Below are 27,945 nucleotides of genomic sequence, written 5' to 3'. Positions count from 1 at the left end.
GTTATCACCAATTAATAGAGGTTCTTATGAGACTTTTTTTTTTAATGATGTACATTAACTGTTTTTCATTCTGATAAATGACCTGCATCAAAGGTTTATTCAACTTTGACAAAATCAGGAGCACAAACACAAAACTTCAACTTCAAAGACCTTAGATAAAGCAATATAATGATGTGTCACACAGACCATCAGTAATGACGCTGTGCTATCATACAGTAATACTACCAAGGTGCATAAAACAATCCTATAACAGAGTTAATTAGTTTTATTGATTTAGTGTTTTCTTGTTGTATAATATATATTACCAACACAATGAGATTTTACTGTATTTATATTTTTCAGTGTCTTAAACCAACTTCATGACAGTAGCAAGAAAGTGTTGCAAACGCCGTATGCATTTCTCTTTCATTTAGATGATGTTTTGGCCTTCAGCCCTTCTTCAAGATCAACAGTAATAATATGACACAGCACTGGTATGGTATGTAAGGCACACCCTAGTAACATACCTGATGGTGACAATCATGTTCCACCATTAGTACATAGAGTCCTTAAAAGTGTTCTTAAATGAATAAAAAGAAATAAACCAAAAACATGGGCCTGCGTTTCCACAGCACCAGTTAACTGTCACAATGAAAAATCCGGAAAAAACTGGCCCATGGTTGAACCTAATTGCTGACCCCTGCCATACACTGATAAATAGACTGATAGATAAAGTGCTCACAAATAGACCTACATTCCTCCCACATTAACACTTTACTATGTTGCCATCATAGATTACTTATTTAATCTCTATAAACAAAGAAGATCTCTGAGCCTTGATTTTGACAGTATTAATCTCAGACTTACTGTAGGTCTGCTCTTGTTTGTTTGTTTTGTCTCGACAAACTAAAGAGGTCAGTGTGAAATTACTTTATCTGTTTAAGCACTGTGTTCAGTATCTTATATGTAAAACTGGCCTCATGAATGGGTACAAAAAAAATAAAAAAATAGAGCTTTACCACCACTTACTGGGCAAACTGAATTACAGCAAGACAGCAAAGAAGACAGGAAATACAGCAAAAGTTTCTACACACAGCTGTCACAAGTGACTGCATATGACCTTAGGAGCTACAAGTTCTCACTCTTGCGCTTCTTATAAAGGTTACTTACTATAACTGAACACAGTGTGTGGCATGGAGTGTGGAGTGGATCCGCTAAATATACAGGTAACTTTGGAGTCTGTGTTAAAGCCTTTAAGGGAAACAGTGTGACAGACTCTGACAGAGGAGACAGCGCCAAGTTTCTGCCACTCACACTGATGTCAGGTAGTATTGCAGGTGTGGTTTTGACTTTGCTTTGGAAACAGGGGTTAAGTAACACAAATTCGTGCTGTAATGCACATTTTGGCAGCCTTATTGGAGGCCCATTGTCACTGTGGAATTTACTCAGTCGAGAACAACAGATTGCATTGGCAAATGTACAAACTGGGTGGCTCAAATTGGAGACAGTAGACCTATTGTTGATGCCTGCGCTGTGTTTAATGTGGAACTGATCCTATGAAAATATTAAAGAATCCTTTAGATGTCTTTAAATGTCTTTAAATCATGTGTTGAAGCTCTTTTCCAGACCAATGTTAATTTAAGAATGTTTCCAAAAGCCTTGGAAGCTAGACAAGACTTGGTTACAGTTTACAGTACAAGATGACATTTGGACAACCTTCAAAAAAAGTTATCTGGAAATCAATGAAAGCAACATGATGCAGTTTTTGGCTGCAGTGCTTAACAGTGTAAAAAAAAAAGAAAGCTTTAATTGGAATTTAACAAATACAAATAGTCAGAATACAGCTGACTGATAACAGTATATGGGAGTGCCATCAAAACTCGATCTGTGCTGTCTGTGCAGATAAAACATAATTTTGTTTATACCAAAACATGCCAAACACACATGATAGGTGGCAGGCTTATGTGTGAATAATTGATTCAGTTATGAACCAAAGTAGCAGTGTAAAATGATTTCACTTCTGCAGGAAAAACAGAGTGCACATGACTTACACCATGTGTTACTAGCCTCCTCATGCAATGATGAACAGTAGTAAAGAGGAAATTAATGCGTGCAATGTGCAGTAGTCATATTAAAGATATGTGGATTTGTGTTGCAACAATTTTACTGACTGATATATATATTTTTGAACTTTCGGTGTTTGTCGGTTGTTGAAACAGGAGTTACGTCGCCTTAATGAGCACGTAGCCATTCATTCATTTTTGAATGCCAAACAAGCGCACACATTTTTTCTTACACATTTGTTCTTATACATAGCCAAGGCGATGCAGTGGGTTCGCACAGGAACAGGAAATGCGAGGCAGACTGATAAGCGTCGTCTTTAAGAAGAAGTACAATTGGATGATAAGCCTCAGCCTCCAGCACTTCCAGCGCCTTCAGAGCATAAATGTAACCGGTGAAAGATCAAAAATCAGCCTGCAACTAAAAACTGCAACTCGTTCACCTTTATGATACACTGTTGATGCATTTGCAAGATTTTAACATTTGCACACCTAAAATCCTTAAAAGATTCACATGGATGAGGTTCCAGTTGTCGCTGTATATTATTTGAGCTGCTCTCTTTCCCTCTGCAAGTCAGAAATTGATTTTCACTTGTGAAATGGAAAAGACATGTTGGCAGATAGAGGACATTTTTATCAAAGCTGAACAAAACAATTAGCAAAATACTTAATAAAGGAAATGATACTAATACCCACAGAATTTACAAATGTGCAATCTTCTAAAAGGGTGATCATCCCTTTAGTCCACAGAGGCTTTGCTGAAGTAGAAACTGATCATAGATAGGCTTTTTTTTCAGTCCATGAATTTACTCAAACACAAAAAAAAAACAGTCAAGACAAGGCATGTGAATACATATAACAGGATAAATCTAGTGTGCATTTTCATTTTTGCTCATGTGTATCTTGTAGACCTCACATTTAGGTAGTTGTTTAATTAGGAAATAAACTTTTTCACATAGTTATTTTAACCTCTGCAATCCTCTGGATGCAAATTGCATCAAAACACATTTTGTCCCATTAAAGTTTCCTCAATATTAACAATATATGGCTTGTTTGGCTGAGATATGTTGTGACTGTGCTACAAACCTTGAAATCCAGAGATTGAAAAACACCATTTACGTTTTTTTTTTTTTTGGTCAATAAACCTCTTTCATTCAAACACCTCTTTTTGATTCATTAATTACAGATATTTTTAATCTCATGAGATAATTTAATAATGATCTGTTCCAGAGTGATTTGCATATGATTTACTAAATAACTGACATTTGCACATATGACACAATGACCAGGCATTTATCTGTCTATTGTAAGTCTTGTTCTTTATCTATAGCCTCAAAAGTTTCACAAGAAATTCATTCATTTGGTGTTTTCAGGTTCCTTGGTGTTGTAGATCACCTTGTGGAGTTGGCTGGTCGGCTTGCTGAGTAACCCAGCTTTAATTCGTAGACAAGTGACACCTCACTTGGGGTATTTGACAAACTGACACTCACTGATACAGAGTGTCCAACTCAGCTTGTCAAATACACTAAGTGGGGGGCCTGATCTGGCAAAATCAAAGATGGCTCTGTAGAATAGATGAAAAAGACAGTCGTGCCACTCAAACCATATATTATAAAAGACACAATAATATACATCCTCTTTTTACATACAGATATTATCAACATTTTAGCAAAAAGACAATGTTACCTGAGTGTCTGGATCTGTTGGAGCGGATGAGTCCGAGTGCAGCGCTCTCCTTTCTCTCACAAGAGTTCACAATGATGACACTGTGCACAAGACAATTCGTTTGACCATTGAGCTTCAACGCTGCAAAGAGGAAGTCAAAACAAGGAAGATAACTGCAAAGCTAGCTCTCAGGAAATATGTGGAAATAAAGTGTCACCATGTCACAGTTGTGAAATGCTGCACAGGCTTTTGAGATAATGGTTTTGCTGAGACATATTCAACAGTTTTGTTCTCCTTCTGTGGCGTTCATGTGTTCAGAAAGTGCTTATGGAACTGTGTGCACATAGAGTAGGTTCATGATATTAAAGATCATACAGTGTGAGAATGAATTAATGACAATTTCAGATCAATACATTGCATTTTATGATTAAGGTTGCACTTAAGAATAGTGTTACTACTATGAGATGAAATAAGACAGACATTGGCCCTTCCTGCTTCAAGGACAAGCGTCAGTGTTTAGTCTACACTGCTGATTGGTGGTCTTTCTGTCAGTTTGCACCCCCAATGCAGGAAAACCACAAAAAAAGAACTACCACCTGTTCCACAAGCACTCCCATGGTGCAGGACCAGGAGCTCCCAACAACTTCCTGTCAGCCTCCATAACCAACCCACCAAGTGCTCAATGATTTCACAATGTCTGGATTGCTTTGCCTCCAAGGATTTCTCTGTGAAACTTATTCACTGTCACTTTTTATTGATTGCCATACTATTTAATAATTGCTCAAGCATTTTTTTGCAACAAACATATTGTGATAGTGCTGTGTAACTTCCTCATGTTACTCTGGACTGATGCACAATGAGTCACTCGCTGGACTTCCCTCTACAGCTTTAACTGTACTGTATGCTGAGCTTCCTTAATAGACAAAGTGACTGAACGTTGAATGCCCTTTATATCAACTGTTGTGTTGTCCCTGTCTGTGAAATGTTGTTTGTGTCTAGAACAATGTTTCAGTGGATTTCTAGCCAAACCAGAAGCTACAGAGATCAGTTATAATCCAGAGTGAGGAAGTCGAGATGGGTCAGTAACACCAGGGACACACCAGACTGAGTTGACAGACTGGACTGTTTGTCCTGTGGAGGCTCAGCTGTTTTAATGTACCTGTATATAGCAGTCTGGCTTAACTCCCTACATGGCTGTGGGGGTGAGTACAGTATAGGAAGTAACTAAAATGCATCTTCACTCTCCTTATCATATCGATAACACTATGCACTTAAGACGCTGCTTCAGTATGACTCAGCTTTGCAGAGTTTTTTGTCCAAACAGCCCCATCCTCAGCTAAGGCTGTATCAGCTCTGTATGTGAACTATCTTATAAGTCTGATCTGTATTATCACATTATTATATGTCACTAATGCAGTAAACATACAAGTGTTCCAGTAAATCTATATTTGTTAAGTGAGGTGGATATATTACTGGAGGGTGGACAGTATGAATTACGCTGTTGCAATTTTTGAAGTGACATTTTAAAAGGATATATCCGTCTTTGGGAAGCTATTTTAAACAAGATTCAGGAACAAGACCATGTCTGAGTCTAATTCAATCACCTGTGACCACCTGTATAGGCATGTCTGAACCCCATTCGACCCCTGTTCATCCCCTCACACTCGATCGCTTTTCATCCCACCCCTCGACCCTCAATCATCCCACTGTACCCGACCTTCATTCAACCCCCCTCAATCCCCTCTGTCATTCACATACAGTCTGTGGTCATTCACGATAAACTATTTTGTGCATACTACACAAATGGCCTTGTTAGTGAACATGAGGAGAATGTCTGATATTTTGTTGAGTGTTAACTTTCAGTGATTATTAAGGTGATGACAGGACTCTAGGAAGTCGCTGCACCTGTCCAGTTGTGGAAAGTAACTGAGTACATTTACTCAAGTACTGTACTTAAGTACAAATTTGAGGGACCTTTACTTTACTTAAGTATTTCCATTTGATGCGACTTTATATCTCCACTCCACTACATTTCAGAGGGAAATATTGTACTTTCTACTCCACTACATTTATGTTGCACATCTGCTGACCGCAACTGTCTACCTAACTAGTCCGCCAGAGATTGATGTCCCCCAGGTCATTGTCACTATTGCTTTAGTTCCACATCTAACAGTAATACTTTCTCTACCAGACTTGGACCCGTTGACTATTCTAGCAATTCAATAATTGCTAGAAAACACTAACACTAACAGACATGACACTAAAGAACATAACATCAAATGAACTCATGGCATGAATTTACTAATCTCAGATCCATATGCTCACATAAACCACCATCTGTTAATCTGCCCCTCAAGAAAACTGCCAGTGACCCGGAATACGGCACTTTTAAATGTCGGATCTCTTTTAAACAAGACATTTCTTATTAATGACTTGATTTTAGATAATAATATTGATTGTATGTTTTTAACTGAGACATTGTATGTTTTTTGCTTAACATTGTAAATTATTCTCTTCAGATGGGTCTTCCCTACTGCGCTTAGGACTGCCATAGTTAAACCTCTTCTGAAGAGAAGCAATTTGGATGCCTCCATACTTAATAACTACACATCAGTATCCATTTTTAAGTAAAATTTTAGAGAAGCTTGTTTTTTACCAGTTAAATGACTTTATGAACTCTCACAATATTTTTGAAAAATATCAATCTAGTTTTTGGATCAATCATAGTACCTAGACAGCACTAGTTAAGATTATAAATGACCTCTGGTCAAATATGGGTATGAAAAAACCCTCCATATTAGTATTACTTGACTTAAGTGCAGCGTTTGATACAATAGATCACCCAATTCTTTTCGACAGACTTCACAGTTTGACTGGCCTCTCTGGTTCTGTTTTTAACTGGTTTAAATCTTTTCTTACCGAATTTCTAAAGACACACAGCTTTACATTGCCATGACTCCTGATGACTGAGTGCCAATCGTTGCCCTCGTTGCCCTCAACCATGACAAAACTGAAGTCTTGGTGATTGGTACTGAAGCTCGGAGAGAGAAACTCAATGTGAAACTGCAAGCACTGACACCAAACCCCTGTCAAGAGGTGTAGGCTTTGACTCAGATCTCAGTTTTGAACCCCCACATTGGAAACAAGAATGCATTTTATCATTTGAAAACATTGCCAGAGTGCAACTGTTCCTCTCTCAAGCCAATACACTACTGCACGCTTTTATTAAATGCAGGATTGACTATTGTAATGCTCTGCTTTCTGGTCTACCTAAGAAGAATATATCACAACTACAATTGCTTCAGAACTCAGGCTGCACGTGTGTTGATGAAAACCAGAAAGAGAGCACACATTACACCAATTTTAAAGTCTCTGCATTTGCTACCTGTCTGCTTCAGAATTGATTTCAAGATCCTTCTATTGGTTTACAAAGTTCATAATGGTCTTGGTCCTACCTATCTATGCTTTTGTCCAATGTGAACCCTCTAGAACCCTCTGTCTTCTGGTAGTGGACTTTTGATTATACCAAAAGTCAGAACAAAAACCCGCGGTGAGGCATCCTTTTATTACTATGGACAATGTCTCTGGAACAGCCTTCCTGAAGACCCGAGGGCAGCAGAGAGTGTTGATATTTTTAAAAGCAAACTCAAGACCTACCTTTTTAGCTTGGCTTTTAATCGAATTTTCCTTTTTTTTTCTTTTTTTTTTTTTTTTAATTTCTTTATCTATCTTTTATCTATATGTTTCAGCATGTTTTACTACTTGGTATATCTTTTATTCTATTTTTATTTTCTCGATTGTTTTCCTTTCTATACACTACTTTTTATTTCTGGTTTTACTTACTTCAACACATCTCTTTTATCTTTTATCTTTGTTTTCCTTTTAATACCCTACCTTACTTTTAGGGTTTTACTCACTTTAATACATCACCTCTTTTTTTTTTTTAGTATTTTATTATCTTTTTCACACTTCAATTTTTGTCAATTATTTTAATTTGCTACTCTGAATTTTTACATTTTTATCCTACCTCTATTGTTTCGTCATTGCAAATTCATGAGAGTTAAGATTTTCTCAGTTCCTGTTCATAGTAACTTTTTTTTTTCTACCTTGCTTGGGTGGGGGTGGGGGGGCTTTTTTGGCTTTTCACATCTTACAAAAAGCAGTGTGTAGTCAGGGTCACATTTGGGAAATCTATGACGTGTTAACAGCTCCACCAAATAGTGATTTTGGTAGAGCTGAGGTGTAGTGGGGGTGCAGTGGTGGTTGGGCCTTTTTGGCTTTTCACATCTTGAAAAAAGCAGTGTGTAGTCAGCATCACGTTTCAGATGTCTATGAGTTGTTAACAGCTCCACCAAATAGTGACTTTTCCCTCTAAACTTCTCACATGTTTTCATTTCAATAAATGTTCAAATGATCCAATATTTCACCAAAAATCAAAGATTAGAGAAAAAGTCCAAAAACTGACAACAGATTTGTGTGTCGGAACTTTGTGGGAGCAAACCACTACTTTTACTGCAATACTTTAACTAAATCAAGCACTAATACTTATGGCCTTTCATGCAGGACTTTTACTTGTAATGGAGTATTTTTACATTGCTGTATTGGTTCTTTTACTGAAGTAAATGATCTGAATACTTCTTCCACCACTGCACCTAAGTCTAAGAAATACAACCAGCTAAATAAGCTTCAGGGGTGCTGGTAGGTCTTTATGCTAAGCTAAACTAAGCTGAGCTAAGCTAACTGCCGACTCATCTAACCTGACAAAGAAGCCAATGTCAAACTATTCCTTTAACATACATATGATTTGTTTGAAAAGCACTGGCACTGGCCAGCAAATTATTTTGTTTTTTAGGTACAAGGAAATGTTGGTCACATAATTTAAATGTGCAGAGGGCAGTGGAAACTTAAACACTGTTACAGATTGTCCATGATTAGAAGGTGCAGAGTCCCCAGATTGCCCCAACACACCATAATGCAATGGCCCACTTGATAGTCATGTTGAAATTATTTTGACTTGAATATTATTCTTGAAACTTGAAATGTGCAAACAAAATGGCTTCAGCAATTTTTGTTCGTTTGAAAACTCCTCCCAGACTGTACACAGTTTTTATGCCTTTTGTGAGTCACCAGTTTAGTGAATCAATAAGGAATTAATTAGACAAAACCCCACTTTGAGAATGTTTGGAACAAGATAATTAGCAACCTGAGAATACGGTATTACAAGAAAAAGGGCAATGAGGGCAATGTGGTGTAATTATGAGTTTCCATTTGACAACCTGAAGAGGAATAAAACAAGAAGCGAGGAGAAGAGCTATTTACAGTAATTCTGAGTCATTCCATCTGAAACACTAAAGCATTTAGTCTGACTTTTGTTCGTACAGTAAGACTCGTGGCAGTTTATCTCTAAGTGGCAGTTCAGAGTGTGAACCATTTCAACACCCTTTTTCAGGCCACTAATACCACAAGAATAGGGGAAGTTAGAGATGAAAACACCTCCCATTGGTGTTGAGAAAGAGATTGGTTGATTTTCAACAAGAATTAACTGAATAACTGAATTTCCTATTGCAAAAATAGCTGGAAAGTCTTAGAACTATGTTAACATATTTCGTGAAATATTTGGTGAAAACTTCCATTAATGACTGAATTAATAAGAAAAGGGAAATACTATTTACAAACTGCAGAAAGTAAAATCTTCAGGTGGTAGTTCTTTTTCATTTAACATACTAATGATAAAATATCAAAATGATGTTAAATGTTGTTGCACTCAGGTGGCAGGAGCTTGTCGCTGTGGAAATGTGTTATTATTTAGGAAAGGCAGGTGACAAATATGTGACATTCAATGCTTTTTGTTTCCAAGAGGGAAATAAAAATCCACTCTGGAAGATATTTCAGTGAATACTGTTTACCATTTCAAAAATATTTTGCTGAATAATATCCGAGTGAGGGTCTGAATGCATTTGGATGTCCTGAATAGTCATGTTTTCTCATCTAGTGAATTAAATTATGTTTGTTTTAAAAAATTCTAGTACATATCTGATAACTTGCTTTGGTAATCTGGAGATAAAAGCAACCTCCAAGTTACATTTCTTTGAATCGTAGATTAAACATATAAATTACAGATTTGTTCACTACAAAGTAACATGACTTAATGTTGCTTTTATACTCCAGAAAAGCCAAGTGTCACTGGCCAAACGTTCATTTATGTGAATAAACTGAAGCATTTTGGAGTTGTTGGCATTTCCTCCTCATTGCAGACTGAGGGTAAGATGCCACCATGTGGCCCATTGCAAGACTGCAGCTACAAGTATGACAGCATCTTTTTTACCCATAAGGCCAAAACTGGATGTAGAGTATAATTATTGTAATACAGAGTTAATGTAAACACATAAATTATACTGGTTTCATATGTTGGTCAGAAATAGTAGCAACAGTAGCAGAAATAATAGTAGTAAAATGTAGAAACAGTCAGGAAAAGAAAAAGCAGTTTAATCAGACTTTTATTCACTGGTGAAAGGAAGACTTGAAGCAGAAAGATCTGATGAACAACCTGGGCAAGGCACTCTCTGTCATTTTAAAAGATTCATTATGATTATGTCCTTTTTGATTCAAGACAAAACGCAGCGCAAAATCTTTTAATAAATTTCTCTTTCACACATGATGACTTGAGTTGAAATTACACTTGATTCTTAAAAGAAGGCTGTCGATACACGGTGCTTCAGGTAGTACATATGGTACAGCATTATAAAAGTTATTGTCAAAGGCAGGGGAAGGCTTCCAAAGTAGCAACAACTGCATTTTTCTATTTCATGGCAGATACAAGAAGTATATGCAGCAATGGGCAAAAATACTGTATATCAAAATGCATCTTGGTACAAATGACAAATGTTCACTCAATAAGAGACATCAAAATAAAATAAAAAAGAAATATTTATCACTAAAGTACATTCAACTTGCAAAATAGTGTAAATAAATCTTTCAAACACTAATTTCTAAATATCTATGAACAAGCAAAACCCTTTTCATGTCTTCATGCCAAAATGAAATCTAGAACAATGGCATGAGGAAGTACATTATGTTCATTTTTTTATGCAAATGTTTTTGTATAGTTCAAGGTGTTTATGATATATATCGCTCAGGGCAGGCGATGAAAGACAATGAAAGGAATTCCTGCAACGCCTGGCTTTTATAGGTCCAATCACATGCATTAGGGTGTTGCTTGTTCCGTCAGCTCATTATCACAGCGGTGAGCTGTTCAATTAGGTAAAAACTAATACTGTCTTCAAAATGCTGCTTGTTCTGAACAACAACTGTTATCTTTGACAACAACTTCTAGAGTTTTATAATACAAAAATATCCTAAACGGTGTCTTTTTATTTTACACCTTACATCATTTTATCACATCTGAAAAATCCAAATTACAAAATACACAAATGTAATTAAATACATACATTATATCAAAAATGCATGCATCTAAGATACTGCCCATCTCGGACAGCGAGTCTGTTTTGACTAATTTTGCAAACTGTAGTTTTCCAGTGCAGGTTGAGTCAAACTATGTTGTTGCTTTTCTTACCGAGCGTTTATGGTTAAACTGCGATTTTAAGATTTACAGATGAATTTATTGGCATTTGCTCACCAACGAAAGCCAACATGAATGAAACATGGTGACAAATTACACTGTGATTCCTTATGCTAAACGGGATTGTTAGGAACTGGTTATATCAATGCAAAAACATTTTATCATCCAGCATCCTCTCTGATGAGCAGAATTAAATCAGAGGGATTAAACCTCATAAAGGTGCAATTAAATCAACTTCAAATGTCCTTTCCCTTTTTTAATTTGACTGTGAAATTGAATTGATGAAATTAATTTACACTAAATTTCAGAGAAAGTGATGAATGAAAGTTTCTGTGTAGAAACAGACAACCTGGATGTTGCCACAGCGGTGTTGTATAGCTGTATACACCGTGTTGTTACTCTGCAGGTAAAATTTAAACTTTTTCAGTGTATGGAGACTTTAAAACCTTTAGCTAGTGATTGAAATGCTTTACAGAAACCATCATAACAAAAAATGCAACTTTGTGGTTAGTATATTTAAATTTTATATTCGCAGATTATTTCAAATATTGAAATGAAGAGTACGCAACTGGATTTCACTGCAGTCGAAGCACACCTGTTTCCTCCTACGAACACGTTGGATGTACATCTTAGGTTTCTAGGACTATTGTGCCATATTATGTCATCAGTTTGGTGTGCAGTTATTCTGCAGATTTTAAAAAAATGTATTTCTCTGAACAATCCCTGTAGTTGTAAGCTGACTAAAAGGTGTTCAGAAAAGCAAAAACAAAAACAGACAAAGAGATCTAAATGGAATTGATCTTTAATATTGCTTTGTGAGTGGGTGTAAATACTGTTTGATTTGTAACCGTTGGTAGATTCTGAATACAGTCAAATAAAATGTAAATTGTAAAATTGCAAAAAATACTGTTCTATTGATGCACCACACAAAAACCTAGGAGTCATAATACACGCATTTCCTTATGTAGATTACAGTGCATTTTCAAACTACTGGCAATGCATCATGGGAGAAACATTATAGTCTGAAAACTCCAGCTTGCTGCTTGTGTACAGCAAAAATACGTCTACAGGTACAGTTTTCAAACTGAAATTTGGATTGGTCTCTGAGCCTTTTATTTGGAAATCATGATACAAAAATGTGACAGAAATATAAAAAGAACTTAAAAATGCTTACTCAATGTGTCATGAAATGTGGCGTGAGCCCGTTACTAATATGCTACATAAACTCCTTGTGAGGAATGTACTAATAAAATACAGTATGTCCCTTTTCAACCAGTGACTTTTCTAAATTCGGAGTTAGGAATGATAACAAATGGGTTTTTCCAGATCCATATTTGTACACTGTGCTGTGCTTGTGCAGCCATTTTCATGTTGTGGATCTGATTTATTTGGGTACAGAGAAAACAGCTTGAGTGAGGCAGGACTGCAGTCCAGGCAGAAGGGCCCAACGCTGTGGGCTTTTGCAACAGTGAACGCAGACATCACATACATTCGAACTCATCGATGCGCTGTTTGGTGTTTCCTGACCGGATCTGTCTGAGGGTCTTGTACTTGTCTCGTCCTGCTTTCATGTTCTCTGCGTGGATGATGTCATTCACTGTCTTCTTGGTCTCATCCCGAGCGTTGGCCAACTCTGAGCTTAAAGCCTGGAAAACACAGTCATCACAGTATTAATACATATCTCACCACTATGTTACAATGAGCATATGGCACTCACTCTTATCCCTGAATGTGCAAAACATGATGATAAACAATTTTTTTTAGTGATTTGCATCTGTTTTTTCCATCTTACTTGGCCTAAATTTTGAAAATCCTTCTCTATCATCTGTCTGTATCATCTGTTTCTCTTTATCTTCCTCTCCTCCTTTGACTTTGGAATGGATTTAAAAAAGGAAATCAGTGAGAGATGGTGAGTTTGGCCTGGATTAACCTCATCAATCTACTTCACGAGAAGAGTAAGTGTCTCTAATTTTTGGTGCAATCATGTTACCTACTTGCACACTGAAGCTGGATAACTGACACACCGACTCTCATTTGAAAACAGGGAAGCAGTAATCAGACCCACTTGGCCATTGTGTGTTTTCTATTTATTAATTTAAACACATTAAACATTCTAATTAAAAAAAACCTTAAAAGACACTTAAAAAATACGTTATGTAAGATTGAAATTCTACAATTACCCTTCTGATCTATAACTCCAAAAATTTATTGATTGATCTACTGAATCTACTGAAGATATGAACGCAGACTTACGAGTAGATGTTTCTGCAAACGTTCGTTCTTCTCAGCCTCGGTCATGCGCTCCTCTTCGCTGCGGTCCTTGTATGTGGCGGCGGCCGTGAACTCGGCGCTGGCTTCGGCGCTGCTCTCGTCGTTCTCGTCATGCTCATTCTCCGCGGGCTCCTGAACATGAGCTGCCATGACTTTGTTTTTAAGCTCTTCTTTGGTCTTCTCCAGGTCCTCCTGCACCATGGTGGCCTGAGGGAACACGGGAATGCTGATGAAGTGATTTTGCGCTACATTTATGACCACATCCTTGTAACGATGAGTAGAGAGAGATTCAATGGATAGAAATGTACATGTATGACCATTTTGATGGCCAAGCAAACTGACAAGAGTAGGTTTTTATTAAAAGTAGTGTTTCTCCATGAGTGTGTACTTAAATAATGACATTAATGAAAAAATGACCACTGCTCATTATTGATTAGCCTAAAGTGATGCATTTTCTCCTCCTCTCTGCTTTATCCATGTTTCCTCTGCCTTGTTTTCTCTACTTTCTACTTTTTTTCTACTACTTCTTTATTTCTTGGATACTTTTATATAAATACAGTATATATCGCAGTGCTAGTGCTATGAACGAATATGAGAAAAAGAGCCAATTACGACTAAGATTGGAATGTACTCTGACCATTTGCCAACAAGGAAACCACCACTAACTACAGCACAGCAGCCTTTTATGAGCCAGAATATTATAATGGGGCAAAAAAAGTCAAACAGGATTTCCTTAAAACAAAGACAGCCGTCACCACAAACAGCATGAGTCACGCTGCCCAAAGGGGCCGGGCTGGCACACATGGTTTTTTACTAAAAAAGACAAGAGGCGAACTGGGAGCTTTAACCCCTCCCCCAAAAAACACACAACAACACAATCCCAGGAATGTCTGTCGTCATTCTGTCCCGAGGGAGGGGCCGTGTGATCAGACTGAAATGATGTTTGATGACGGCCTCATATTCTGCCTCATGTCAGATGTAGACAAAGGCCACATTCAGCTCATTTTGAATGCTACTATAGCTGATCAGGCAACACCGGTGACATTAACTCACATTTATGTTGTTGAATGAGTTTTTGTTTAGTGATTATGAAGAAAGGGAAGATACAGAATAGAGATTTAACCAGAGGCACAGCCGTGATGCCTGTAATGCATAATTGTATTGTTTGCCACCTGAAAGACGAGGAGGAAGAAGAAATGTAGCTGTTTTCTGGTTGTTTTTGAGTGTCATTGTGAACCTTCTATGTGGACCTATTCATGTTGTGGTCTTTTCCACAGTAAACAGTGTTCTCATAGTGATCTACTTTTGAATCTTGTATTATACAGTATGCTCTCTTGTACTTTAATTTCCAGCAACTATGACTGTCACTGCAATCGAAGGAAGATGACATTTGGTTACGATAAAAATGTTACTTAGACTTTACCTTCTGTTGCCACTGCACTGCCTCATCTTCCTTCTTCTTCTTGGCATCTTCCAGGAGGGAAATCTTCGAAGTCAGATCAGCCAACTCTGTGGCCTAAAAGGACAACATTCTCTTTTTATTGTCAAAATGATATTTGAAGCATCAGAACACACATTTTTTCAGCCATGACATCCCTACATTTTTTTTAGTTTCAACACCTATTATTAGACAAATAGTTTCTGCTAACTGACCAGGTGCTCTTGGTTCTTCATCTGGTTCTCTGACTGTTGCAGCAGTGTCACCCTGGCATCCTCAGCCTCTTTCAGCTCAGTCTCCAGACGTTCAGCCTCATCCTGAGATCGCTTCCTCTCCTGCTCCAGCTCCAGAGCCCGCTGCGTTTGCTCCTCCAACTCTGCATAGACAGAGCACGAGCACAATGTAATGTAAGCATTAAAAAACATTGTCGCCATTCATTACAGTACAACAAGCTGTTCTTTGTGTTCTGACAGGTCACCCACCTTGTTGGGCTTTCTTTGTCTGCTCCTCAATCTGCTTTAATCGCTCCATCAATTCCTCCTTTTCCTTTTCAATCTTTTCCTTTTCCTTTTCTGCAACTTCTCTTTTCCTCTTTTCATTCTCCAGCAGAGCCCTAAAGGAAATACAGACAGTACACAATGTACGAGATATTAGGTAATCTTTGTTATATAAAAGTCAATCATAACAACAATCAAGAACACTCTGTTCTATAACTTTCAAAAGTAGAACAGTATTATACACATGGTGCATAAAAATCTACTAGTAACACATGCTTGTGTCACACATTTCTACAACTGCTGTCACAACAAACAAAACTGACCCTCTTGTTGCAATGATGAGGTTATTTTTTCAAAACAAGTCACTCTGCTGCAATATACAGTAACACGCTGTGCTCACAAATTGTGGTTATTACATGTTTTTGGCACATTTAGTTGGCTATACCCTGAATTTGCTCTTTTTTTTAAATGCTCTTTTTGAGCAACGTAGAACGTTCTTTCAAACATCAGAGGTCACAGCGTAGGACGATCAAAATTATATGTTTCCTCTGATGAGGGTGTTATGACTCTTACCTCTCCATCTTCTTGTGATTCTTCTCCTCCCGAGCCTGAGCCTTCATCTGCTGCACTTCAATGGTGTCAGGTTTGCGGCGGCGCATATACAGCTCATGGTTGCCCATGCATAGTGCCAGAATGCGCTTGTTGATGCGCAGTCTCGGAGCATAGAATACAAAGTCCTACAACAACAACATTAAAGACTTTTAATATAAGTTATACACAGACAGGTGACTCATCAGTAGGTTTATATTTTTAAGAGTTAACATACAGGTGCTTTCTTGTCAATTGGTTTAATGACAAACTTCTTGTCATTGAAGGAAATGTTCCTGATTTCACTCCAAGGAAATCCAATTTTGGGCGTCATTCTGTTGAAGACGAAAACACAAACTCAGATTCAGCTGCATGACATTGTGCATAGAAATAAGTACAGACAATAAATTCCAATTATGCAAAGCATTGCATAATGACAACGAATGCATTGTTGTGTAATCACTCACTTATCATTCTGTTCATAAATGTTGAGTCCCAAAGCATCCACACCCAACCAAAGTTCTGTTCCTTTCTTATTTTTGATGCTGAAGTAGTTGACTCCATACATCTCGAGATCTTGAGCAATCTTCAGATACTCCATCATGGATTCCTCTCTGTGGACAAAGAAGATCCGTCTTTAGTTAGTGCTAAAGAGATAAAGGAGCACAAAAGCATTGGCTGTTAAGAGTTGTATGAGTTATGAGAGTATGAAGCAGTAGTCTACACTCTGCCTGACCCTGGTCACACCACACAACTAATCAGACAAAGCTGAGCTCAAGGTGGCATGTCCCAGGGATGTGTTAAATGTACAGCAACAAGGTGGAAAACAAACCTTGGGAAGAACAAGACAATAAGCAGGAAAGTTCAAGCTACACATTTTCAAGGTAGTGGAGTTAGATTGTGACCCAGTGTTTGCTAAAATGTCTTAAGACCAGCAGCAACACTGAGAAGAAGACTGAGAAATGAGTGTGAGGGATCCCCTTGAAATACCACTTGTGAGCGTATGTGTTTCAGCGGTTACCTCATCATGCCCTTGTGCTCTTCGTGCCACACTTGAATCCTCTCCTCCCACTGGTCCTTGCTGAGTTTGTGCTGGTCCAGAACTCTGAAGAACATGAGACATCCGAGTGTCAGAAGTCATGCAGGGAAAAATGTCTCATACTGCACAACAACACTGGCTGATAGGGGACCTCTATCTGACATTAACTGATATCAGAAACCTGCAGTGTTGATAATGACAGCGTTACCTCTGAGGGAGCAGTGGTTCACTGGACAGGTAGCCTGGTGCGTGGACTTCCTTGTTGTAGTCAGCATACTTGGCTTGCACTGCATAGGAGGCCAGGAGGACTGCGGTCTCTGGAGGGCAGTAGATGTCGTCATTTAAGATTCCCTCCTTCACCTGCAGGAAGAACAGCCGCTGCGTGGCATCCTGGATTAACTCCTCTGACACATCCTCGGGGAAGAATTTGGCACGGAACTTAAACAGCAGCGGGCTTTCCTTCCTCACATCCTGGGCCGTCACCTAAAATAAAATGTGACATGAATCGAGGTTAGAGGTATATGTCTGTAAATAATTCCACAGAATAGTTCAGTCTTGACCAAGGAAGGTAGAAGTGTGTACTGGATAATTCTTTTGTTGTGAGGCAAAATATTGAAGAGCTCACCTTCTTGTTGAGCTTGAGCCATGTAGAGAAACCCTTTGTATCCTGGTACTGGAGTCCAAAGTACCAAACCTCCCGCAGTCCAATGGTCTTAACAACCTTTAAACAAACGAGTGTAATTAATGTGCCTTCACAGGCAACAGGTGTCTTGGGGAAAGAATATTTTTCATGCTACATCAAACAAATACACATACAAATACAAATATTTTGAAGGCTAATATTTGACAGTAACGTAGGGGTTAAAAATACTCCCAAAAATACATCACATGCAAAAACAAACAAAAAACAGAACTTGTGACAGTCTGATGACAGATGATGAAAGAACAGATGGAAAATGGAAATTATTAGTATCTCATACCTGGTCAAAGAGTTGCTTTCCTGTTGTATTAGGCTGAATGGCAAACTCCAGTTCAGCATCCATTGTGGTGACTCTTACACTAATCTGTGGAAGAGAGGACATTGGAAGAGGGATTATAATTCTTGGCATGATCAAGGAGATTTCTGACTCTTGTGTCTCAAAGAAGCAGATCACTGATCAATCTATGAATAATGTGAACTTTTCAGAATTTGCCCTTTTTCAAATGACTCAAGTGATTCAAGATGGAAAGTTGAAAATAAAAAGAATCAAAATCGAAACAGCAGAACCAGAGATATCATCTTTTTTTATGCCATGCATTCTTCTTCCTTGTCAAGAGCCGCGCCTACATTACCCATAGTGCAACTCAAGTTGGAGATTGAGGTGTGTTATGCTAGAAGCTGCTCATGTAGCCCTGAGCTGCGAGCCTCGAGCAGAGATGAGGAATGGGCTGCAGAGGTCTGGTAACCTCACTTCTTTCTAACTCTACACCCCAGAATCACTTGTGGTAAAATATCAGAATTGCGCACCTCTTGAACCAAAAAAAGTTTCATACAACTTTAGCACCAACTTTAGCCTAGCACCAAGACCCGTAAACAGACAATGATTTTTTGAAATCAATGTACCCCTTTAAGATGAAAAAACTATATTTTTTCACATGTAAAATTAGAAAATTTCTTCCTTCGATGCCCCCCCCCCCAGTTAAAAAACCCTTGCTGACCCAGGGACACAGGGATGAATGGGGTGATGGGTTGACAGTAACAAAATTATATCTTGATATAACTCATGAAAGATCATCTTTCTTGGCCCCATACTGTGTACAACAAACATGCCAATCTGGCTCTGTCTCAGTATAGAACTTATCTACAGGAAGTAACCACATCCTCTGGTGGCTGGGCCTTGTGAGGCGCTGCTGCTAAACACTGAGCTCTCATGAGAGTCGCCTACATCCTGTCATGTATCAACCAACCTGTCAGCTTTCTGTAGCATGAAATGAATAAGAGTAGGCTGTGTAACGTAGGTTTGTTTCCTCTTCAGGTAAAACAGCTTGTTATTTAGCCAGTGAGGCACTTCTTATTTAAGTGTCTAAGAATGTTTGTGTTAGGCCAAATTATATGTCAAGAGTTGAATACATGTATTTAACCTAGTCCCCCTCAAAGAGGTCGCCCAGAGAATAAATTGATTCTGTGTTTAGTAAACTGACCATGTAGGCATTTTTCATTTTCTCTGTCCTCTTCGAAACGACAAAAACAGCAGCATGTATGTCTATTGGGAAATAACTGTGCATGCTGAGGCCCACGCCTGCCCTGAACAACAATGGTATGCATTATTTCCCAGTTGTGTGGCTGATTAGAGTTGCGTTCTTTCCCAGTCATGTCAGCAGGACCCCATTTACTGCTCAGGACACTTGCCCCTGTGTCACTTCCTGTCATCACCAGCAGTCAGGCCTGGAGTGAAACCTACAATCTGGGCCTACACTGAACTCCAACACAGATGCCTGGAGACGTCTAGACATATCGCTCTTCAAACTGACAGTTATGAACTCTGATGAAGATTTTTTCATTTGTGCAGTTCATGACCACCCTGCTGGGGTTTAAGCAGTTTCATTTCCTGAGTCAGAATGGCTAATCTTGCATGAAAAAGGAACTACGCTCATACATTTTCTGCCTGGTTAGGGTGTGTCTCTCATGGCCAGAATTCAAAAACACTTAACTCACTATTATTAGCACACACTCAAAAACACCCCGCTCAGTAGCACATGTCATGTTTCCATGCTCTACTCTTAACAGTTTTTCTCACACCAAAACTAAAGTGGAGAATAAATTCTTCATTCTTTTAACGATCATATATTTAGAGGCATATCTACAGACTCTTTCTGACAGAGTTGTATTTGATATTTTGCTTTTTGACAAGCTACACACTTACTGAATGAGACGTATGTCTCCATTTGCTTAATCCTTGCTTATTGTTCTGTGTCCTATTACAACTACTTATTCCATACAACAGATATGTTGAGTAAGTCCCGTGTCACTAAAAGTAATATTAAGGATTTCCAATGAGCTAACAGCTAACAGCTGTTCACTTTAATGTGAATATACTGAGTCTCTCTCTCTCTCTTTCACATCTAGTTAACGTCACATCAAGATAATTGTACAAATGGCTAAAAATCCAAATAATTTAGAAATTGGCCCAATAAAGTAAGACTTAATAATAACTAATGACTGTTTTTATACAAGCTGACTGATTGCTGAAGTAATATCATCGAGAGAGAAAATTAAAGCATTACCTAACAGTTGTGGGAAGTGAACAAGCTTAAAAATACAAACAAAAAAAACTATATGGCCAATAAAAAGCTTATGCAAAAATGGAGAAGTTAACCCAAAAGTAAAACCTGGGAAACACCACAGGTAATTTTGCCAAGGAAGAGGAAGTGAAACTTCCAGAAAAGGCGAGATTTAAATAACAGAAAAGCCCAGAGTACGCCCAGTGATGGAGACACAGTCTAGCATGCATTCTTCATGTACTTCCTGGTTATATTAAAAAGTTCACTAAAAATATTATACTGGGAACACTTGACATCCCAACACTCAAGACTCACCGCCCTTCCATTTCCACACCAGTGTTATCTCAGTGTGCTGTTCACAATCACAATCCTTCCAACCAAAGCCAAGACGACAAGGAAGATGCTAGTAAGTGGAACAGGGAGGAACAAAAATGTGGACCACATCCTTATGTATATGTATGACTATATGTATCTTTAGTGTGACAGAGGAACAGGATTTGTAATCAGAAGGATCCCATCATTGTGTTAATACCCTGGTTAATTTTACATGACCATGCCTGGTTCTTAGAAATTCCCAGTGTGACAATATACTTTGTATGAGTGGTTAGCTCTTCTCATCAGCACATCTCACAACCAATCATTCTTTTAGATACCATCTTAAGTGTGACAAACATAACCAAAGTCACTATACATATAATAATGGCTGATAAATCTGAGACATACTTCTGAGTTAATGCCATCCATAACAGTCACACAAGATCAGCAACTAAGGTCAACAACTTCTTAATAATGGATTCACTCACAGCCTATCTGAAAGACAAACTGTGGCGTAAAAAAGCCAAGAAAGAATAAACAGTTACATTAAAATGACCTCAACACTCCTCACAACATACACTACAGCGTACAGTTGACAGTTTAGGCAATGCCAAGCTGAAAATGAAGTGTGAAAATGTGGAAAAATGTGATGGTGATGACCTATCCTGTGTGGGGCAAAGCACAACAGCCTTGTTATATTATTGCTTGAAGCCAATAATACAAGAGAAATCATGTGAAAAGACTTGTGAGCAAGACAACAAGCATGTTTATATCCTCTGAAGCCAATATACAAATACTGCTCTTTAATAGAGAACTGGGTTTGCAGTGAGCCCCAAGGAAAATATCTATATGCTGCAAAATACAATTCAGTCTCTTATTTCAGTCATTTGGGTTTCCTCTTTGAGGTCACCTTGTGTCAAAGTTGAAATAAGTTAAACACTGGGCACAAACTTCTGCCATCCAATGAAAGCCTATAGCTAAAGCTAACAAACTGGGTGACAGGAAGCAGGAGGATGGAGAAGAGGATGAGGTTTATTTCTAAGTAGGGGAAACTACACACACACACACACACACACACAAACACGGAAGAGGGGTCTTTTGGAGCTGTTTCCCATGACCAGTGTTTATGGAATTGATCAAAACAAGCATACAGAGAAAGTCTCTTTATTATTCTTAGCTAAAGCAGCCATTGCTGTGGTGTCAGGTGCTTTCTCCTCTCTTCTCTTCTTCATTTACACCAGAATCTGTTGAATGTTTTTTTTTTTTTATCATCTTCTTTTGACTGTTTTATTTCAGACCTGTCATTTTGGTCCTCAGTATGTTTCTGCCTCATCTGACGTGTCACCGGCTTGAACATCTGTCCCGCACTGCCCCACTAGTTATGATATTCATACCATGTCAGTTAGATGCTCATATAGACATTTTGACTTGTCATTGCAGGAAAAGCACAGATAGAACTGATAACAGTCAATTCAAGTGTGATGTGAACTCATACTGTACTGGTGAACCATCAAACTATACCAGGGCCATGAATCTGTAAAATCTAAATGGAGTTCAGCCATTCAACATTGTTATCAATTGCCACCTGTGCATTTCCTGTTTTGAAATGTCAAAATCATAGACTGTATATAAAGATGAGGTGTGAAATCACCCATTGGTTCTGTGTTGGAGCCGGTCTGAAGCCAAGAGATGCAGTTCATGGTTAGCGCCATCTTTTCCATTTGACTCATTGAAAAAATGATAGACTTGAGGCTTTTTGAATGGGAGTCAACTGGAGCCAGCATCTAACGGCTGTCAGTGGCTTTGCACTTTAAAGTATTTCCACATTGGCTTTAGCCTCAATCTGTGGTAGTTGGATAAAATGTGTGCTTTGAGAAAGGTCAATACCTTGCCAGATTTACTTAAGTTGCCTCAGCGTTCCTGTTCAGCCTGCCAACCTTTAGTCTGATGACCTACTGCGTTCCTTTTGTAATTGTTTGCCTGCCGTCACGCTGCAAGAAAAGACTATTTTTACCCCACTGGCTTTGTCTGCCAAGTCTGCTTTTAAGTTGAAATCATGTGTTAAGATTGTTACAGCTATATATATATAAAAATGTAGAATGAACAAAATGATTCTACAGCAACATGGAGGTGCTAATATTTATCTAACTACATATTTGATATGTCTAATATAACTTTTCATATACATAATTCCATGTTTCCAGAGCACTGTAGTTCAATCCCCACAAATTACCAAACCTCCTGCAGTTCTGATAATATGTGAAGGTACATCCAAGCCCATGTAGGGTATTTACTTCATCAAACTTTCAGTGAAAGCATGTTAAGTCTTGATTTGTTCTTGTTGCTCCTCACTCATACTTGTTAACAGGAGCACGGTTGCCATAAAAATCAGTAGCAGAGGAATGATGCTGAATCATCAGCAGATCAAGAGCAGGACACAATGTTTACCACATAAACACAACAAGAAAGCTCACTGTTGTGCTTTGCTCATGCTTATCTTTTATGTACACAGTTTGAATGTTGCTGGTTTTACTAGACACTTTCATTTAAAGGAGTGCCAAATAATCAATTCATTCATCTAAGTGTTATGAATGTAATAACTATAATGGTAAACTATACCCCACACAACATTAGATGATTTCAACTGAGAATAGTTAAGATCCATTCCAACAGCGGCTATAAAAATCGACAGAGTAGGTATATAAAAAAGATGACCAGAGTACTTACTTTCAGAAATTTGATTTTCTCACAAAATCCAAACAGAAAACATTAAACTATCTGTGTGTTACACCCAAAGTTTTTGATTGCAGTTTGTCCACCAACTCTACCTCTACAAACTGTTAATCTGCTCTGCTATGTGCACTACAGACTCATTTAATCCCCTGCTTGCATACCTCTGGGTCTTTCCATTTGCCATTTCTCCATAGCCACACTTGTTGAAAGTTTGGTCCTTCTAACAAGAACACTACATCTGTCATGATTTCTACACAGTGGGCTAAAATTGGTGAGTTATGCTCAAGTTTTGAACAATAGGCTGCTTTTGTATTTACGGATGAAAAGTAGATATCAGTAACATTATTCAACAGTTATCATTTGGGTAAAATTGCTTGCTGTACTAACAAAGCAACAACACAGTAACTTATTAACAAATTTTAATGTAGATACAGAAGATGAAACTGTAGCTGTTGTTAAGGCCTAAACAGTAGATCAGTGAACTGGAAAATAATCTTTTTGTTACAACATGATTGACTGAAACAGTCAGATTTTAGCAATAAAACCAAACAGGATATAATTTCTGTCTTTGTTTAGTCTGTGAGAAAAAAAAGGCTTTTTAAAAATGACCATATGTGCACTGGGGATGCTTATGATTAAAGCAGTTAATAAGTCGCAACTAAGCATCACAGCAACATCTGAACCATTTGAAAAACGAATACAGCTCTGTTAAGATGTCAAATAACTCTTCAAAGTCTGACAAACACAGACTAAAAGTGAATCCTGAACTTGTTGCACTGCTGTAATGCAATCTAAAGTGGTGCATGGCATCTGAGGACCACGCTGGGGGAAGCAGGGTGGAGAACAGCTAGACCGTGATGTGAAAGTCCATATAAGGCTGCAGGCGAGGAAATTACCAGAAAGGAACTGATGTAAGTGCAGAAACCTTGAGTCACAATATGACTTCCTTGGGAAACTGAGGCACTGCCAAAAGGAGCACAGCAAAGGCAGAGTTTCTTAATAATTATTGTTTTCGTGAGCATCAAGGTTGTTACAGTTTACCAAAACATTAAATAAATAAAGTATGTTTGAAAAACTAGGTCACCAAAACAGTTAATGGAAAAACTTTTTTTTTTTTTTTAAGCCTGAACTTGTTCTGCCTGAGCCAGCTTGTTGTGGATGTGGCTATGAATCGGGAGCACAACTTTCACTGGGAGCGAGCTTTGGAGGTTCTGCTGAATCAGTGTATCTAACTTCCCCCTTTCATACAATTTGTGTTGCAATAACAGGTCTGTGTTTTAACCATTTCGTCGTTGATACCACAATCCACCAGGTGCGATGATACTGGGAAGGGATAACTTTGTATTCTGACAAGATATAGCTTAATGCAGCTGCACAAAGCTGCTCCCTAGTTTATATTTTTAGCTCTGGCAGCAGATCATAGGTTGCTAATCGATGAATATAAACCTTATTGTTCTACATATCCCACAATCCTTCCTTGTCATCATGCATTGCCCTGTACTGCTTCCTTTTCATCATCTATTCTGTCCACTACCAGTTTCCTCTTTTCTAATGTTGCTGCTTTATCATGCACAGGCAAAGGCCTCTACAACACAGCTGCACTTTTCCTGTAGCAGCCCGTCATTTGTGAACTGATTATGATTGCCTAACAGCTTCTTTTGAGGTCCCCAGCTGTCACTGCAGTAGCTGCTTTACACATAAGCTTCAACAACTTCTGGTGTTGTTGAGGCTAACTGTGTCCCTGCTGCACTCTGCAAAGATTTGGCTCTAAGTGACAAGCTAAAAATATATATCAAGAGCATAGTAAACACTTGCAGTGTTGAAATGTAAATAAAACTCCACTGTGTATGTATGATGGCATATTGTATTAATCATGACTGCATTATGGAAAATGGCTTCATTACAGAAAACGACTTAGAGTTAGCACTTAAATTGCTAAACTGGTAACTTAAACCTCTTATTACACAGAGGTATACCATCACCACGCTCTGTACTATTCATAATGATGCACAAAACACTACATTTAAACACTGCACTGTTCTAGGAAGGCACAGATTCAGATTCCTCCTTGCAGTACATAAAATTTCAAGCAACATGATATGAATGAATATGTCCATTTATAGCTAATAACTAATGAATACCCCTTTGTTATTAACTGCCCCAATAGCAATAGTTTACTACTCAACATTTACATAAACAGTTATTTAAAAGTTTATTTCAGAATGATATGATTAGAGGCATATTTTTCAGAAAGAAACGAGGGCAGTGAGGTCTCTTTAAGAATATACTCTAAATGCCAGGATGCTATGTTTTTTTTCCGGCTGACAGCTGGAAAAAATATTGAGGAAGTACGGGTACTAGCGAAAACACTACTGCAGGAAGAGAGCAGCTACAAGTCATGGTACCATTTGTATTTCTCTTTGTACTGTGGAAGTGCCTGAATTCAGTTTTCATGATATGGAAAGTCAGAGGTGCATTTTATGTATCTGCTATTATGCTGCTGCCAAATGTTGTTAATATAGTGTTTATAACATGGAGTACATTGTGAACTGAAAGCAGGTAGCCATGGTGGATCAGACACACAATCTGGAGTTGCTCCATAGAAAAAAACAATTTGATTTAATGAATTACACTGCACTATGACATGTAAATGGCCTTGTGTAGTATCACCTTCATCTCATGGGTCACGAGTGAGTTTTTTGTAATGTTTCCTTTATTGTCAGAGTGTCCATGTGGGTATCGTAAGCTCAAAACCAACAGATTTTTAGTTTTTTTATTATCTTAATTCAATAGACATTATACCGAGTCAAAGCCCAACATTTCCTCTCACTCTTTCATCGGGGGGGGGGGGGGGGGCAAACAGAAGTGATGTTAGAAACCACTTTCACTTTTGTGAAAGCCACTGAAGGATGTTTAAGCGCTGGGCTTTGACTCATCACATTTCTGTTTGAATAAAAGAAAGAGTGAAGTGTGTGTGTGTGCGGCCCTCCTTCTCTTCTTTGTTCAGAGCTACACCAGCACCAGCCCAAATCTACTGAGCTCCTTCATCTGAAATCACAGAACAGTCTTATCTGTGGCAATATGGCATAATAGCATTAAAAGCTCCCTCTTATGCCACCTCCACGTTTTAAGTTTAGCCTCCATTTGCTCCAGCTTTAGGCAGTCTGAGAGCACAGCTGGGCTGAATGACAGTTCAGATCCCTCCTTGTTGGACCTGACTAAGAGGGAGGGAGGCCTTGGGAGGACTAGCTCGCTGTGCTACAGCAGGCCACACTGCGGCTTCCCCCCGATAAAAAACCTCTCCTAAAAATGTGATATCTGGCTCTTCAGTGGTGTGGAGAGCTTTACAATAACGTCACACCGCACCATAGCGAGCCTGAAGGCCTAAATGAAAGATCTGATTTAAGGCGCTAATTTTAATGAACAGAGAGGCGGGAGCGCGCACGCGCACACACATAACGGAAAGTATCGGTAATCCTCGGCTGAGTTTTAAATCATATAAATGACTTTTAAATACCGTAATTTAGATGTCAAAGAGATAGTATGTGATGAAATAACAGTCACTATGAAGTTTCAGCGTCAAACTGTGAGTCATAATGAGGATATTAACGTTACAGGACTATTATTGGAGAGAGAGACAAAAAGAGAGATTTTTTTAATGAGAATATGAAAGCAGTGTTCAGTCTTACCGTCTTCGGCATCTTTCCTTTCTTTTACGTCCGGTTCAGCTTTTATAAAACAGAGTTAGTAAAACAGACGAGCGGTTAGCGAAACCAGAGGAAAACTTTTTCCCATCAGAACAAACGGCGCCGATCAAACGTGACTTTTAGCTTCAGCACGAGGAGTTGTTTCCAGCCTGACGCTCGTGGGAGTATATTTTTCTTTGTTTCGCCTTAAAGTGAAATGGACTGAAAGCTTGATTTCCTGCTAACGGTACCCCTGACTGCAAAACCACACCCAGGCCGATGACAGGACAGCAGCCAGCCAGACTGAAAATGAGGGTTCAGGGTAGCAGACTCCGCCTGCAGCAGCTGCATCATCATGGCTGCAGTTCGCCTTTCTCAACCCTCAGCAGCGCTTCACCCTCACAGACACAATAAACACAGCGCCGTAGTCTCATGCTCAAAATAATTGCTCTAACTCATGGATCAGAAAAATTCATCATCAGACTATCATTTAAAAACCATTAAGACACGCCTAACATGGGCCCATGGTTATAAAAAGCCTGCTACATACCTCACAGAATGAAGTAGTAGAAAGTGTTTGTATTAAGTCAATTGGCATTCATTTCAGCTTGAACTTATTGTGTCTTGTTTAGACGGGGCGGCCATGTGCTTATGATGGCCTATTGCACACACCCTGGCATTGTATGTGGGACCCAGTGGACCAGTGTTCATCATCCATGCATCATGAAAATCTAAGTTGTCACTGTGTTTCTTTCTGCACATACTGTATACCACTAAGATCCACTCTGGTTGGCTTCATATAGTTTTTCAGTACATTAGTTTCAGTGCATCTGA

General features: G+C 38.5%; 1 protein-coding gene across 1 annotated transcript; it reads right to left on the bottom strand.

The window, feature by feature from the left end:
• Window positions 1-10,184: 10,184 nt before the first annotated feature.
• LOC137195381 (moesin) lies at window positions 10,185-27,429 on the bottom strand. Its single transcript, XM_067607694.1, has 13 exons — window positions 27,115-27,429; window positions 18,097-18,180; window positions 17,742-17,837; window positions 17,325-17,599; window positions 17,099-17,182; window positions 16,545-16,691; window positions 16,316-16,412; window positions 16,063-16,226; window positions 15,475-15,605; window positions 15,208-15,368; window positions 14,978-15,070; window positions 13,537-13,761; window positions 10,185-12,929 (listed from the first exon to the last, which is right to left on the bottom strand). Exons 1-13 carry the CDS (start codon window positions 27,124-27,126, stop codon window positions 12,765-12,767), a joined length of 1,734 nt encoding a protein of 577 aa, XP_067463795.1. The 5' UTR covers window positions 27,127-27,429; the 3' UTR covers window positions 10,185-12,764.
• Between the last annotated feature and the right edge of the window lie 516 nt (window positions 27,430-27,945).

Source organism: Thunnus thynnus, chromosome 13 (genome assembly GCF_963924715.1).
Source record: "Thunnus thynnus chromosome 13, fThuThy2.1, whole genome shotgun sequence".
NCBI classification, from domain to species: domain Eukaryota; kingdom Metazoa; phylum Chordata; class Actinopteri; order Scombriformes; family Scombridae; genus Thunnus; species Thunnus thynnus.
The sequence above is the reverse complement of the archived record's forward strand: the minus strand, read 5'-3'. Positions and strand labels throughout refer to the sequence as shown.

Excerpts from the sequence above, each read along its gene's own strand:
- LOC137195381 (XM_067607694.1), bottom strand. Across the intron at positions 16,692-17,098 it reads GAGCACAAGGGCATGATGAG|AGAGGAATCCATGATGGAGT; the intron begins GTAACCGCTGAA and ends CTTTGTCCACAG. Across the intron at positions 15,606-16,062 it reads AATCACAAGAAGATGGAGAG|GGCTCTGCTGGAGAATGAAA; the intron begins GTAAGAGTCATA and ends TATTTCCTTTAG.